The sequence below is a fragment of the Centruroides vittatus genome, unplaced genomic scaffold (genome assembly GCF_030686945.1).
Source record: "Centruroides vittatus isolate TY-2023 unplaced genomic scaffold, ASM3068694v2 contig_754, whole genome shotgun sequence".
NCBI lineage: Eukaryota > Metazoa > Arthropoda > Arachnida > Scorpiones > Buthidae > Centruroides > Centruroides vittatus.
The window spans coordinates 2,983,921-3,001,206 of NW_027122490.1; the positions used below are offsets into that span (position 1 = coordinate 2,983,921).

At 29.6% G+C, this 17,286-nt stretch overlaps 1 protein-coding gene across 1 annotated transcript in view; it reads right to left on the reverse strand.

Annotated features, from left to right (window-relative positions):
• The window catches only part of LOC136981433 (rho guanine nucleotide exchange factor 11-like), a 188,423-nt gene extending 175,014 nt beyond the window's left edge, over positions 1 to 13,409 (reverse strand). The window contains exon 1 of the mRNA XM_067277756.1: positions 13,217 to 13,409. Within this exon, the coding sequence (XP_067133857.1) occupies positions 13,217 to 13,248 (32 nt within the window). The 5' untranslated portion in view covers positions 13,249 to 13,409. The remainder of the gene's footprint in view (positions 1 to 13,216) is intronic.
• Positions 13,410 to 17,286: the final 3,877 nt, after the last annotated feature.

A 17,286-nucleotide genomic window follows, 5' to 3' on the forward strand; every position in this document is an offset into this window, starting at 1 on the left:
GATAATTCCTCCACAGAGTCAAAAATTAGTGCTCGTAGTCATATATAGTTATATAATTCTTGGTGTTAAGTATGTCCAGTATTTATCTTTTTTAAACTAAGTGTTAAAATAAAGCATTAAAAGCATTTTTTCCTTTAAAAATAAAACATTCTTGACAAGTATTGATAAGATTCAACATATAACAATACTAATAGTACAGAAGTTCTATTTCATCATTGTTGCTATGTGATTTAATTCTAATTGAGGATTTGTCAGAATGAAATAGTTCCAAAAACATTTTTGAATAAACTCTCTAGTTTTATACCTTTATATCTTGATTATTCAGATTTTCCCCTCATCAATATTGTGGCATCCATAATCTTTCAACTACCACCAACCTTCTTGAATCAACTTATACTATCCTGCAAAATTCTGAGAAGAAAAAAATCTACCTACATAATTTATATTGACATTTCCCAGGCCTTTGACTCAATCATCCCTAATTTACTACTTAAGACAAGTGATAATTTTGTCTAGATCCTGCACTTTGCTGTTGGTTAAACAATTATTATTTATCCAGACTATGTAAGATTCATATTGGTGATTTTGATTTTCTCCCTTTTTCCCCTATCTGCGGCATACCACAAGGTTCTGTATTAAGCATGCTTTTTTCTCAGCTTACCTAGATAAATTACTAATCAATCCATACTGTAAAATAATTGCCTATGCTGATGACATCAAAATTTTATCCAATGATCCTTCCTCCCTTCAAGCTATTATCAATTCTCCATGTTCCACATTTGCCAGTTATAATCTAAAAATCAATATCCATAAAACTGTTATATTGTGCTGTTCCCTACTTTGCAATTCTTACCGCCCTTCCATATTTATTGATTCCACGAAAATAAACTATGTTCAGTCTCATTGTGACCTTGGTATCATATTTGATGAAAAATTGATCTTTCACGAACATATCTCTTACATTATTAAATCCCTTGCCATTAGACGTGGCTTTATCTGGTGTTTTTGCAAAAATATTACTTCAAAATCAATACTCAGTACAATTTTCTTTACTAATTTTCATTCAATAGTCGATTACTGTTTACCCATCTGGGCAATGGCTGCCCCTTATTTGCTTCAAAAAATACAATCTGAATTAGATAATTTCCTGATACATAAATATTACAATCTACCCTTTACTGATAACCATGATGTGGCAAGAGTCCACCTTGGTCTTCCTAATCTTTCTGATTGTTTAGAATATTTTGATCGTATTCTCTGCTTTAAATACTTCAATGGTCTAATTTCAAACTACTGGTTAGGTCTCCGCATTCCAACTGTAAGAACCTGCAATACATCTTGCTTCTTCATCCCATATTTTTGCCCTTCTCTCTCACAAAGATCTTTTTTATACTGTGTAGCATTTCATATACAGCCTGTGGAACCATACTTATATTGTGATTTTAATTTTTTTTTAAATAAGTGTAAATCTATTTTATATTACACATAATGTAACTTTTGTTTTGCTATGTTTTTAATTCTCAGTATGTTTTTTATAATTTGTTGTTATTTTATTGGGATCTTTTTTTCTTGTTATCTAGGGAGTAGAATACAATCGTCTTTTGACATTTCCAATTGTACTGAATAAATAAATAAATAAATAAATAAATAAAATTATTCATGCTTAAAGTATTTTTGTGATTTGTCTATTACTTAATTATAGAAACATGTCAGATGAGATTTGTAATTTATATTCACTTTTTTATAACTTGAAGAAGGCTTATAAGTTAAAAATGTTTGTTTTCTGTTTACGATTTCTACTAGAATATAAAAATATTCTGATAATGATTTATCCAGTTTAGGATAATTTTTATTTAATTTCTATGAATCAATATTTTCTAAGAGAAACAATCACATAATAAGGTTAGATTCATTACCAGACTATAACTTGACTAATTAAATATACATATATATTGTTTCAACTAAAAGTGGACATCTTTTCTTAAGTTAATAAATTTTAAATACAGTAAAACTTCTCTAACTCAAACGTCTGTAACTAAAATATTTCTTTAACTCAAAGAAAACAAAGCACTCGGTAGGTCTCAACGGAACAGCATAGAGATTTAACATCTCCAACTTGAATTTCTTAACTCAAATTTTCTCTAGGTAAAAGTTTTTCAATCCCCTCACACTGATTTATGTTACTTTCAACTTATATGAAATTTTCTTTGCTTCAAGGGCAGGTCAATGTATTAATTAAAAGAGAAAAGATATATTACTGAAAGCTTAGCAATCGCTAGTAGACAACCCGATACAGAAATTGAACAACATACTATACACAGTAAAACATCAAGTAAATCGGGCTTACAACAAGTTGTCATAAGCTTATTTCTCGTTGGTACTTTATTTTTATAGTTTTAACTAGGGTTTCTCATTTCCTGGTCTTTTGCTTGTTCCAGGATTTCGGGAAAAAAGTGAACTGTTTCCTGGGATCCTGGGATAGAATTAATCATTTTTAAGATATACAAATCTTGAATATCTTGAAATCAAATGATATAATTATTTTTCATTTTTTAAAGTAATTTAATATGTTCTGCAACCTCCAAAATCATATTAATAATGCTGTGTAAGATATATATTAAAAATTACCTTTGAATTACATAGAAATTTTCACAAATGGAAAAAATTTATTAAAGTTTGCTACAACAACAAAGACGACAAAAAAAATGCTTTGAATTGAGTTGAAAATTTAAAAAAAAATGAACTTAGATCAAACTTCTGACTTAAAAAGTAATTTTTGTGATTTAAATAAAACATAATACAAACTATTATTGTAAATTTTTATAATAAGATTTAAAAAGCAAAGATGGTCAATACTTTGATCACTCAATCTGATTCTTATCTTAGTAATGAAAAGTCCTGCTACCGAGAATGCCCTTTCCAATTCAATTGATGTGAGTGGAATTATGTTTAATGCATATTATGATACAGATGTTATATATTTTTACACCTGTAGCCTGGAAGATTTCTAGTTCATTTTCGAGTTGGGTTGCAATACTTCTTTTGCAGTCTAGTATCTTTGATTTGTCTACCTTGGCTGCTTTAATAGAAACATCAAGCTTATAGCCCAATAATTCAGCAGTGTGTTTTTCTTTAATAATCAGGTTTATGAAGAAAAACTTCATACTTGCAGACTTCATACTCGTTTGTATCCTTGCCCAATTTGCACACCCTGGCATTATGCAGTTATTGAAGCTACTGGGCATGGTTAAAAATCAAGACAGCATAAGCACAATTACTCCAGATATTACAGGTTCTGACAAGTAAAGAATTTTCAGTCATGTCACAAATAAGCTATGTATTGATTATTGACCATTTGTGACATGCCATAACAAGCAAAAATTTAAAAAACTAATAAGTAGGTTTAAAATTAATAAATACAAATGTATTCTGATAGTTTATGAGTTAATTGTACTTTCTATTTGCAAAATTTCCTAAACCTTAACAAAAGTAAGAAAAAAGTGAACTTTTAAGAAATTTGCAGGATTTTCCAGGTTAAAAAACAACTGGGATCCACCAGTTTTTTTAACCTGGGAACAACCATTTGAGAAACCCTAGTTTCAACCTTTTCTTTCTGTGATTTTATTGTAATTTATATATATCTAACATTTGACAATGTGTTTATCACTGTATCGTAATGTATAAATATTTTCTACATAAATGTTATGTTTAATATCAAGTTTAGATATGCAGCAGTTCCATTCCAAATCTTATTTCAATTTGTTTTTTAAAAAATGTTAGATTGTCAGTTAGACTTAAAGTTCAAATCTTGTTAAACCTGAAGCAGACTTATGAAAACAAATCAAAAATGTTTGTTTAAATAAATTAATGTTGTGCTGAAATAAGTATTTAAGGTATTGTTTAAGCTAAATTTGTTTCAGTATACAGAGAGGTGTTTTTTATGAACTATGGCCACACCAACCAAAGCTTTATAAGAAGAAAGTCGTAGCCCTAACAAGAGCTAAGGAAAAATTGATATTCTTATTGGAATGTAAGAAGAATAAAATGTATACAATGTCTATCTATAAAATTAAATTACCAGATGGATGCAGCTCACTTCTGCCTAAACTACAATTTGTTTGCCTAAGGAAAACAATCTGAACCTCTAAAAGAAGCATGTATAAAAAAAATATCAAAATCTACTGAAATATGTTAACGTGAGAATTAAAAAACAAATTCACCATCACCCATAATTTAATAATTATAAAGAGATGGCAGACTGTAATTGAACATGGGTGGCATAATTGAACTTATAACAACATTAATTGTTGTGATAAGTAATTTTACCAATGGGCAGAAGTAAGTCCTTATTTGCCTTTGAGTCTGGCTGAATCACATCCATCAGACTGGAAGTTCTGCTAGAGTTATTGTAAAACAGTCAAAGAGATTCCATTGTGTTGTAGTCAATTACAATAAAAACTTGGTGTGCAATATGATAAGAAACACAAACAAGACAGCCTTCCAAGTTGACAAAAAAACAGAAATCAGCAATTATCTGAGAAATATCAACAACAGAATATCATTAGGTGAAATAGCACAAAAATCTGATGTTAATTTTCACAAATCCAAACTTTCTTAGATGTTAAAATGAACAAAACATCTAGTGTATAAAAAAGAAAAGCACCACCATCTCTAAAACAACAATACCATCAAAAGAAGACTGATATAGGTCAAAGATAAAACATTGTGGACTTCAAAATGGTATGAAGTTATTTGGACTGACAAGAAAACGTTCAATTTGGATGATCCTGACAATTGGTAATGTTATTGGCACAATCTTAGGAAAAAGGAGTCTCTGTTTGCCAAGCATCAGCAAGAAGAATCAATCATGATCTGCACATGTTTTGGATGTCCAGAAAACCAATTAAGTGTTCATAAATGGCCAAGTAAATGCAGGTGGGCATCAAAACCTCTTGGATTATATCTTCTGCCAATTTAAAGAAAAAAATTGATGGTCCATTCTGGCAATTGCAAGATAATGCACTAATCCACAATGCCAACTCCCATTACCAGTGGTTACTGGATAATGGCATTCAAGTCATGCATTGGCCTCCTTATTCTCCTGCTTTCAACCCCATAGAAAATCTGAGATTTAATAGCTATGGATGTGACTGCAGAAAAAAAACAACAACTAGTATTTAAGAACTCAAAGCTGCAACTGTAACTGCATAGAAAAAAATTGATTTAAATGTTGCAAAATTTTGTTAACTATGAAAGATAGAGTTTACAAGGTAATTTTGAAAACTAATGGTTTCATTGGCCTTATATTTTTGCAACACCACTATTTTTGAGTTTTGTCTCACAAAAATTACTGGCATTTTAAACTTTAATGAAAAATCTTGTAAAATCTACAACATAATCTGTTCATGTAAAGCTAGACAATCGGGAACTTTTTTGCCAGTTCTTAACAGTCGAATCCACTCTCCATCGATTACACTTATGAGTTTCTCCAAATTCTGATTTCTAAATAATCATCTGTTTTCACCTAGGAATGGATTAAAACTTATATAGGGCTCCCATGTGATTTTGCAATTTCAATCTTGAATTCAATTCAAAAGCTTTGCTTTTCCTATTGCTATTCATCTTTACTCCCAACAATACACAAGAATGATTCAAATCACCCAGATAAAATACTTACGTTTTTAAATACAAGAAGGTAAGCATCCGATAAAAACTGCAAAAACATGGTTCACAAAAATTATTTGCAAAAACGCAAAGAATGTTTTGCTTGCGCATATAGAACGACCTAGGAATTTGAAGCTGTGATAAATGAATAAAAACCTCATCTCATATGCGAGTAAATATGGTATAATGTTCATATATATATAAACATGTGCAACATATAACCATATAAACACCACTATAGTGACAGTGCCCATAGTCATGTCAGCATGTTTTGGCCTTATCCCAAAAATATATTAGACTTATGTATGTCTTGCTATTGTGTGTAATTATAAGTATCTCACTATGTTAGGTATACAAGTGTACTTACAATTATTACAGCAGATAGTATTAAATGACTGATTTCCAACAGGTAATACCAGCATTGTAATGCATTGTAATAATGATCAAGCAATAATCATAAATTTGAACTCAAAAGTGTTGGAAATGAATTTGTCACAGCAGCAGCAAAAAGCACATCCATCAGCAATGCTTGCATTTTGAAGAGGTGTCTGTAACAACAATTCCAGCACTCTTGATTTGACAGGAATACAGTTCCATATGACAACTTAGGCCTACTCATTAAAATGACTAATATAACAATAATTTTATGCATTCTTGTTGCTGAGAGCTTAGAAAACATCATATTGCCTCTTTGTACTTGATGTTTTACTTTCTGTGTATACATTGTCTATTTGAACCTTGTTTATTAATAGGACCAGTATAATAAATCCTATTAATAAACAAGGTTCAAGTAAACAATATATATATACAGAAATATAAACATTATATAAAATTTGGTAGTAACTATTTTTTAATACACTATTTTAGTAATACAGTCAAACCTGTCTATAACAGAACCTTTAAGTAGCGAAAACCTGTCATTAATGGAAAATTTCTTTGGTCCCTTGGATTTTTTGCAAAAATTTATGTGAATTAACCTGCATATAGTAGAACCTGTCTAACGCAGAAATGGAAAGGAAAATTGGGCCATAACGAAAAAATTGGTATCTTTAACCGATTTAACACAAATTTAACAAGAAGTTTACAAGCCTAGCATGTATAAATCATAAAAATCGTAATGTAAATAAACATAGCCAATACAGAATAGCAAAACATGATACTGTTAAGGTAATTTTATTGGTATTTAAACAGAAAGTTTTTGATATTCCAGAAGATGAAAGACAAAATTTATTCACCTAATTTTGGAACAGTATGAACAAGAATTAAAGAAAGGTCTATATCAGTCAAATCACCAAAAAGATCACATAAACATGGGACCAGTCCTCATGTAGGTCAGGTGCTTTTCATTAAAAGCAAACAATAAAATTAAGCCTGTTTGCAAAATGATATTTCTGGTAACATTTAGTCTAATTAAGTGGTGTTAAGGAATAAATATTGAAAGACCAACAGGATATGAACATGTACTGTACAACTAAGAACATGTACAAAGATCTCAAAGCTCCATGTCTACAGCAAAAAAATCTAGGGAAAAAATAATTTGCAATCATGTTTCTGAAACAGCTGCCAAAACTGTTCTCATACTATTGCCATGTATCAATGTCAAAATTATATTTAGAACATGCCACACCATTGAGTACATTGTATTCAGTACTTTAATGTACTGAGCTGAATAAGATTTGTTACCAAATGTCAGAAACAAAATGAAGTGACTATTCACAGAAAAGTGCTCTTTCTAAAACAGAAATACAAATCACTATACATGCACTTCCAGCAAATTAATAAATTACTTCAGTGAAAGAATGTATGATTTCTAATTCTATATCAGTTCTAGTTTGAATGAGTATTCTCGGACATCTTTAAGTCTCAAAATCTGGGTCCGTTTCAGCCAAGAAAATGTCAATGATATATGTCTATCTCACAAAGTAGAGAATTTGTCAGATGAAGTTTACAAAAAGCATCAGCAGAGAAAAGATGAAATGAGAGAGCAGAAGTCTAGAAATAAAGAAGCAGCCATTAGAGGGACCAAGCATAGCAGAAAGTGTTCTTTTTACATGGTTAACAATTATTTCAATTTTGCAGGTGTGTAAACCACCTTACATACTGCAACTGATACTAACCGCACCTCATTGTCAGTCACTGCTTTTATATTGCCTATTAATAACAATAGCTTTACCTGCTTTAAAAGGGCAAAAGAACACTGAAATCTACATGATAATAGTTGCATAATTAAAACAACTATTACACCTTAAAGTCCAGCAAAATTTATTCATAATAGAGATTAACATTTTCAGACATGTTCAATGTCCTTTATTGTGTTAATCCCCAGTTGTCACAAGTGACCTGTATGGTTATATCTTCTAAACTGACCTGGACACAAAGATCAGATATCTTGATAGCATACAGTAAGACCCCGCTTAATGCTGCCTTGCTTAACACTGCCTCGCTTAATGCTGATTTGATATAACGCAGTCTGCTCCAAGTCTAAAAAAAAGCTCAAAATTTAGGCTGATTTAAATTATCACGGCATTTTATTGATTCGTATATAATACGATTATTTACGAACATGAACCAATCAACAAAAAGTAGCAAAAAGAAGTACTTTCTTTAAATCTATGTTTGTTTGGTGCAATTTTGGAAAAAATATAACATCATGGATGTCATAGGCAATATTGGCTTCACTTGGCAGGAATTAACTGATAAATGCACGAACAAAGTGTGGAAGAAGTTATGGCTGAAGGTATCCAAGAATTCTCAATGAGAAGAGCCTATCGATGTATTGTTAAGTTGACCAAAATCAACCTAATCGATACAGAAGGACTAGGAGATGTAGACGAGCAGGACATTGAAAAGTTACCGCAGGTTTCTGGTCTTACAAATGACAACCTTCAAGAACTGACAGAACAAGGAATTCATGTACAACTGGAAAATAGAGATTATAAAAACGAAGAACCCAAAGAATTTCTCTACAGATTTCCTTGGTATAAGCTTGGTAACAATAACCAAAATCATTGATCAAATTGTAGCGAATGATCCAGATTTTGAAAGGAATGCAAAAGCAAAATGAGGCGTTTTGGATGCAATCTTCCGTTACTGACATTTGCTTAAGGAAAGAAAAAAGCGACAAATGAAACTTCACACGACTTTATTGCAAAAAAAACAAGAATTTCAGAAAAGTCAGGACCTTCTGTCACAAAAAATGAACTTTACATTTCTATGTGCATATGTTTATGTGTTATTTAACATATATTATTATACAAATTAATATAAAAATAACTTAAAATTAAAGTAAAATCTGTTTATTTTTGGTGACATGTTCCTCTATCCCTATTTACTGTGTTAAAATTACCTCATTTAACGCTTTGTCGTCTAGAAACGCATCCCCGCATTAAGCAGGGTTTTACTGTAATAGGAAACACATCTGTATATTAAGCAGTTGTAAGTTTGAATCCCACTTCAGACTGATCTTTTCTTCCACAATATTCTAAATTAATTAATTTAATTCTAATTATTAAATTTCATATATATTGGTGACTTAATCATCTAACTTTAGTCCAAATTACATAATTCCTATATGTTTAATTAACCAAGTTATAACCCAATAGTAAATCTGGCTTTATCATTTGATTATTAATATAATTTGAACTGTTTTCTATATAATTAAAAAATATTCAATATTTTATTCTTAAGAGTGAGCAATTAACTGCATATTCTCATAAACAAAATTACCTGTTTCAAATAATGACTTTTAATAATTTCCTTCTAACTTTTTAAAAGGGTAATGCAGAACTATATTTTTAGTTTTTACTTTATAGAGTATTGAATGATTTATACAAAGAAAAGAAGAAAAAAATTGTTAAATGTTAGATAATTTAAAAAGATAAAGTAAAAAGTAAGTAAATGACATAAAAAATATATAAATGCAAATAACTTATATGCTTGAAAATAATTTAACAAACCCTATTCAATACAATACATTACATAAATTAATGGCTTACAGTTGAATCTATCTCAAATCTCACATGAATGAGAAAAACATTTGAGATAGACAGGTCTTGGACTATAGTGGTTTTTACACAGTAAATAGTAATAGGTTTGATTGGAGGTACAGTACAGAATTTTATTAATACAATAGCAAGTACAGTACATGCCTGTATTAGGTATAAATAAAACATTTCCGACGTACCTTAATACAAATAGTTTGTTAATAGTTTCTGATGCCTGATTTTCTTCAACCAATAAGACACAAATTAAACTTGTAACCAATTAGAGAAAAGCAGAATTAATTGCATGTTAAAATATTGTTAAAATCTCCAAAAATGCATGAAATAGCAGGCTATAATGATTAGAAAAGTGAGTTTTATACAGAAAAATATGTATAAAAATCTGGAATTCCAACTTCCATACAATTTTGCTTCAGCAAATTATCACATTGGATTTCAATTAATTTCATTTGTAAGTTTTCATCAACAATTTCAATATCGATAGATAGAGGTGAAATAAAAAGACAAAATTGTAATTCACAGCTTTTAAAATCAGAAAATCTTCGATCAAATTCCATTTCTAACAATTTAATTTGGTGAGCATATTCTGTAAATTTTAATTTAGGTGATTTAAGCAATAGATATTGACAGCTTTCAAAGTGAGACAAGTTTTTTTTTTCCTATTTGTTTTTGCCAAAGTAATAATTTTTGTTTGAAAATGTTAATATTATCAAATAGCATTGTAACAACATGATTTTTTCCTTGAAGCTTAAGCTTAAGTTGATTAAGATGACTTGTAATATCAACTGAGAAAGCCAGGTCCTTTATCCATTGTCCATCTTTTAATTCAGCACATTCATAATTTTTTGTTTCCAAGAAAATTATGATTTCGTCCAGCAATTCACTGTGATGTAAACAGTAATAATAATGATTACAATAATAGTATTTAAAAAAAAAACAGAATAAAATTAAAGAACAAATGTTAAAAATCTCATGTAAATGTATTTCATCATGATATTAGCACAACAAATTAAACCAAATTTTTTCTACACTATCATAGTATTATAAAAATGAAAGATTAAGGAAGTCCACAAAGATTCCAACTGAGAAAGTTTAAAAAATCATATTAGTTTTCAGGCAAGTAAATTTGATAGCTTCACATTTGAAATTAAAAGGAATTGCTTTTGACAAAATCTATAATACAATGACATATAAATTACATATGCTTCTGAATTAACAAACTTTTACAAATAGATAAATTGAAAATAATAACAATTATGCTGCAAAATATTTTAGTGAAACTAATGTTTATATCTACAGTGAAACATCAAAACTCACTTTTCTAATCATCATAGCCTACTATTTCATGCATTTTTGGAGATTTCACAATATTTACATAAATTACCAAGTACTTTCAAATCTTTTGGATCATCATTAGAGATACACACATAGAAGAAACTTAAAAATATTAGATGTTTTAAGCCTTTTTTAGAGAAAAAGAGAGAGAGAGAAAATTATATAGACAAAAATACCAATCTAACTCATATATAATTTTTATTAGAATGAAAATATGTTACTTAAATGTTACTATATTCCAATTTTATCTGTTTGTTGTTAAAGTTTAATGCAGTTAAACTACAAATTAATTATTTACTGAGACATATAAATCATTGATTCAAAAAGCATTTTCAAATAGGTCATTTAAATTGGTATTTATTTATCAAAAGTTGCATCCAAATTTTCAGATATTGTATTATTTTAATTGAATTTTTAAAAATGAATTTAGCAAAATAAGTAAATTCTTAATAAAATCATATTCAAATGGATCAATTGTATCTGCATCAAAAATTGTTTCTGATGCAGATTATACAATTATAAATATTTCAAATCACTATGGTATTACTGTTTTACAAATAGAAATAAATTATATCAAAATAAAAAAGTTTTAACTTTGAAAATATAAAAATATATATGTATTTATCTTATAAAATAATACTATAATTTTCAATTTCCAATATAACACATAAAAACTTACTTTTAAATAAGCCTCTTAAAACTGAAAAAATTTTACTTTTATATAAAATAAACTGTAATAATTTGATATATTATTGAAATTTTATTATTAATATTGCAATATGTTTACAATATAATAAAAAAAACATATTGCACAGGAAAATATGATTGTAATAAAATAAAACAAAATGCATTATATTATTTAATTAGGAAAATTATTATATTATTCTGCCACATCTATCATTGTATAGTGTGATCATTTAATTTAATATAAATTTTTATAAATTAATAATAGAAATACTTTAAAGGAAAATTATAAACATTAAAAATTGGCTATTATTACTTTACACAAATACTAAAGTCGAATGCTAATATTTTATGCAAGCAACACATTTACATACACATCTAATTGATAAACTATACAGATTTTCTTTTCCAATCATTTCCTTAACTTTCCTTAGCTTCTCCTTACTTTGAGATTTGCAATCTCTTGGAAATATTGAGTGTAACTCACCAGAAACACTCATTTGTCACTTTTTCATTTTGTTACCAAGAACTCCAATAACCATAGACTGGGAAAGCAGAATTCCGTTTTTCTCGAGGACTTTTACAACAGTGCAAAATGAAAAACCTTCTTGGGAAAGAAGCTCGAGGCGCACGCCGACTTCGCTCGCAACTGCTGCCTCCATTTTTAGAACAATCGAACTCAAAAATTCTTAGAATGCAAAGAAAAGCAACATCTACATTTTCAAAAATTTGATTTATATTCAACAAGTAGAACAAAAGATATCCTATCATAAATTTTAGTCATAATTACCAAATCACCCTCTGTAAGTAAATGTTTCATTAATACTTTGTTCAATCGATCAAGTCTGTAGGCAAATTTATTTTCAAACTACAAATACATTCTATATCTAAAAAAAGAGAGTAAATTCTAATCTAGAATTGTGAATAATCATTTAAATAATATAACCTATAAGTAAATAATCCAAATATTCAAATGAATTCCAAGTTATATGAAATGTCATGGAAAAATATAATGTAAAAGGACAATCAATCATTATAATAAGTGATATGACTTTGCACTTTTATTCTGATATTATTGTCTGTATCAATTATACTGTTAAACTTGTTAGATTAAGTTTAATACTTTCAAATCGTTTTTTATGTAAACAAAATCAATACGAATCTGGCAATAAATGGAGTTATTCGTAACACCATTTAATGTAATCATTTAGGGAAATTAATCCCTCGCTTGTTTATTAAATAACTCGAACTATTTTCGATCATCGATCATCGATCATCATTTAGTTAATCAGAAATTAACTAAAATATCGAAATGATTACATCATTATCATCAACAACTCGTTTTGTTGTTGTCAGTATTTTGTAATCAATCGAATAACCATTTAACGGTATAAATCCCACTCGTTAGCTAATTTATTTATTTATTTTATATAAAGAATGGTTTTATATGAGTTTGTTTTTCTTATCGCTGCTTTAGTTTAATTAAAAACATCGAAATATATCAACGTCTGAAATCTGTTTATTTTACACACCTGTCATGCAGACTGGAAGACGTAATGTCCATTCTTACAAAGGCACTTGATAATTCTACATAACTGGTTATTTGTCTAGATTATAAGAAGAGTTAAATCAATGTTTGATTTCTTTTCAGCTCCTCTCTTTCTAATCCAAGATGGCTGGCGAGATGATTCGCTGTGAACGCTGGGATAGTCGTTCCCCTTTTTCATCGGATAATCTCGAACCGTGTTTTAGATAAATATTATGTGTAGTTACTTTTTATTATTGTAAAATAATTCGACCGTATTTTTAAACATGGAAGATCTTAATACAAAAGTTTAAAATGTTAAATTACAATAACACGAGTTTTTGTGTTATGTTCTGTGCTTGTATCTTGTTTTATACAGCTACAAATGACGCTTTTACGTTATTTAATTTCACATTTAAGCCAACGAACTAATGAATTTATTCTTTTTTATTGGAAACGGCTTCCAATATTATGAATATTTCCAATCTGTAAGCCGTATACCATTCGGGAATGAGCGAGGCGAAGGAGTTTGATGGAGAGTCTCGTCCCTAATGTCGGAAAACTTTACTGAATAGTCGGCGAAGTTACTTCACTATTGAAAAAAAAAAAAAAATGCCGTGTTTGTACATATATTCTCGAAATTAAGAGAGATGCAGCATTATAAAGGAGCGTAATGAGGGATGAGGAGAATGGGTAAAAGGAGCTCCATCCTCCTTGACAGACAATTTGAACTAACGGTATCAGGAGCTAATCTATATAAAAACTAATAAGGCTTAAGCCCTGGGCCCCCAAGTGTCAAGGACCCATAAAAATTAAATTATCATAAATTTTTAATACTATTCCATTAACAATGAGCACTTATCGTACAGTAGAAAATAGTTAGTAGATTAGGTTACGTTTGGTTTGGTAAAAGTGGTAAAAAAGTGGGGACCCATTGGACTTCAATAAGCCCTAGCCCAGAAAAACCGAGATCTGCCCCTGAGCGGTATCAACCATGGGTATCAGACTCCACTGCCTAACGATAAATGTCTAAATACGGCCCTGGGAACAAAAGGATACTTCGAGGGATCCATGAAATTTTATTGTCGGATTAATGATTTACTCAAGAAAATATGAATAAAATTTGCTGTTTAACTTTTGGAACATTGAATCTCGTTGTAAGCGATGTAAATTGGTAATTCCGACAATTTACAATTAAAAAAATAAATTATCGTAAGATTCATTAATAAGAAAGTGACTTTAATGTTGAGAACGAATAAAAATATAGCATTTTCTAATATATCAATAATTACATCAGCGCAACGTTAAGTTTATTATCAAATTTGATTCTATATAAATGTTATTATCCTAAATACTAATAATTGAATATGAAAAATGGACCGAAATATTCAAATATGTCGTTTGTTTCCTTACGACGAATTCAATAATCAGTAAATTAATTAAATTAATTAACCATGAATTGATATTGCTCATTGAGTATTTTGAATATTTTAACAATAGCCTACTTATAAATGCTATGGAATTCATGCTGAAAATTATTTAGTCAACAAAAAATGTAGAAACAGTTTTACTGAATGAAAGTTACAATAAGTTTGGTATAAAATTGTTCATACAATTTCATGAATTTGAAATTTTAAACATACATTTTTAATTTTGTATGATAAAATATGAAAATTTGCTGCTAACTATAAACTTTTGTTTGTTTTTCTTTTCTGAAAATACCGAGTCTGAATAATTTTCTTACATGTATACACCAAAATAGATTTTTGTTTTTCTTGTTTTAATCAAATACGTACAAAAATATTTTTGAAATACTGTATGTTAAATCCTTAACTAAAATTATTTTATGAAAATTATGTGTTGAAATAATTTTACGGATCGTCCATACATTACCTAACACTTCTTTCATACTTTCAACTACCATTCCATTCATTGTAACGCTTCCCAACCCTTTCGCACAAATCTACTCCCAAAATTACGTAACGCATATCTTCGACCAACACTTTTAATTCTACTAAAGAATAATATACGAGGAACTGAACGTTGCATTATGTTATTAATTAAATATACAGGGTGGGCCAGCGAAAACGAAACGGCAGAGTGTTCGTGTTCGTCTAAGTAAATCGCTCGGACAGGTCGATTTTATTCTCGAGAGGACATCTTTTGCAATAAAGTTTTTGCGATTCTGAATACAACAGACAACAAAAAATTTTAAAAACTCATTTATTTTGTATTAACTAAACAAACATTTATTTCGAAAAAAAAATGTTTGTTTAGTTAATATTCAGATTCGCAAAAACTTTATTGCATAAGATGTCCCATCGAGAATAAAATCGACCTGTCCGAGCGATTTGCTTGGACGAACACGAACACTCTGCCGTTTCGTTTTCGTTGGCCCACCCTGTATAGCGTACAAAACAGTGACAGAGATAGTACATTCATTTTTGCTTCTGAAGAACTATGCGACAGTTCAGAAGCAAAAATGAACGAACAATTATTTATTGTGACATCGTCAAAATGCCGGGCTTCAATTTTTAATTAGATTTTTAATTTACGTAATTTAAAATATATGCTCGCCACTTCAAATTAGTACTGTAGTGTCTTGCCCCCGAACATCATACTTTTCCTTGACAATAGAGTCGTGCCGGTCATATATAAATCGGGGTATTCTGTTCCTAAAGTTTCCATATGTGATCTTGTCTTTCATCTATCTACCTTGAGATTAATCCGTCTCCCCGATTTTAACGAAATTTGTTTTATTTTGTTCTATTCTTAAAATGAGGCTATAATTTGCACCCTTTTTCTGTATTTAATTACAGCCAAACAAACTCAGAATTTTAGTAGTATACGATTGTCGCAAATGCACGAACAATATAGCCAGTGCCGGATTTACCTTCGAGGGATCCCTAAATAATTTAAATAACTTTTGGGGTTCCTTGCAACTAAAAAGAAGAAGAAAAAAAAAAAAGGAAGTCAGAAGAAAGGCAAAAATTGAAGGAAGAAATAAACTCATTTACCATTCTTAATCACATCATCAAAAGACAGTTTTTGATGATATTTTATCATCAAAAACTGAAATTTATCATTGTCAATAAACATAAAACTTAAATCTGACAGTTTCTCTTGCTTTAATGTTGTATGCAAATAATTTTTTACACCCTTCAGTGTGCTGAAGGATCTTCCACCTGAATAGTTTGTTACTGGTAACGTTAAAAATAGTGGTACGATGCCTTATCACAAAAATTTGGTCTGCATTATCTTCATGACTCAATGAGAAAATTTTAAAAATATAAAATGACCCCTCTCAGCACAGGGTTCCAAGCAGTTGCTTGTTTTGCTTCCTGGTAAATCCGCCACTGAGTACAGCTTACAGTTAATGTTTCGTCTCCTATCCGGCTATTCAAGCCAAAAGTAAACCTAACTTTTATTTTATTTTATTTTTTTTAATTTCTTCCTCTCTGTGGGCACTAAGAAAACCTCTTTTAGCAAGCTCATTATGGGTTCGGCTAGGCCCGCAATGGGGTGGCGAGGGACGAGGTTGCCATATCCGGTCGGAAACTTGCAATCTTGATCGCTCGGCCATCCGGCCGTCGATGTGACTTATAATCGAAAGAAAAAATATTTTAGTTTGAAAGCAGGTGTCTCCAATCCTTTTCTGAGAAGGACCATGTGAGCTGTAAAAGACAAAGTCTGGGGACCAGGAATGAAAGATATAGTAAAGATTACAAACTTTTTATTTATGATTAAGACTTTAAAATTTCCTTTCGACAGAGATTTGTAAAACTAACTCCCTCCTTTAAAATGTTTTTATAAAATCATTTTCTATTAGCCGAATTCTAGTTAGCTTTTCAAAAGTTTATATCAGTTACTTTGAACTAGTTCGAACGTTATTGATAAAAATGTCACGAAAGCGAGCTCGGGGCCGGAAAATATGTTTCGAACCTTATTTCGAGTCTGCGGTTAAAATTCCTGTAGATTTTTTGGCTGGAGCATTCCATATTGCAAGGCATGAAGGAAGTTTAATTAAGCTATTGCTTATTAGAAATTAATAAGAGAATTATTTTGACTAAAATATTT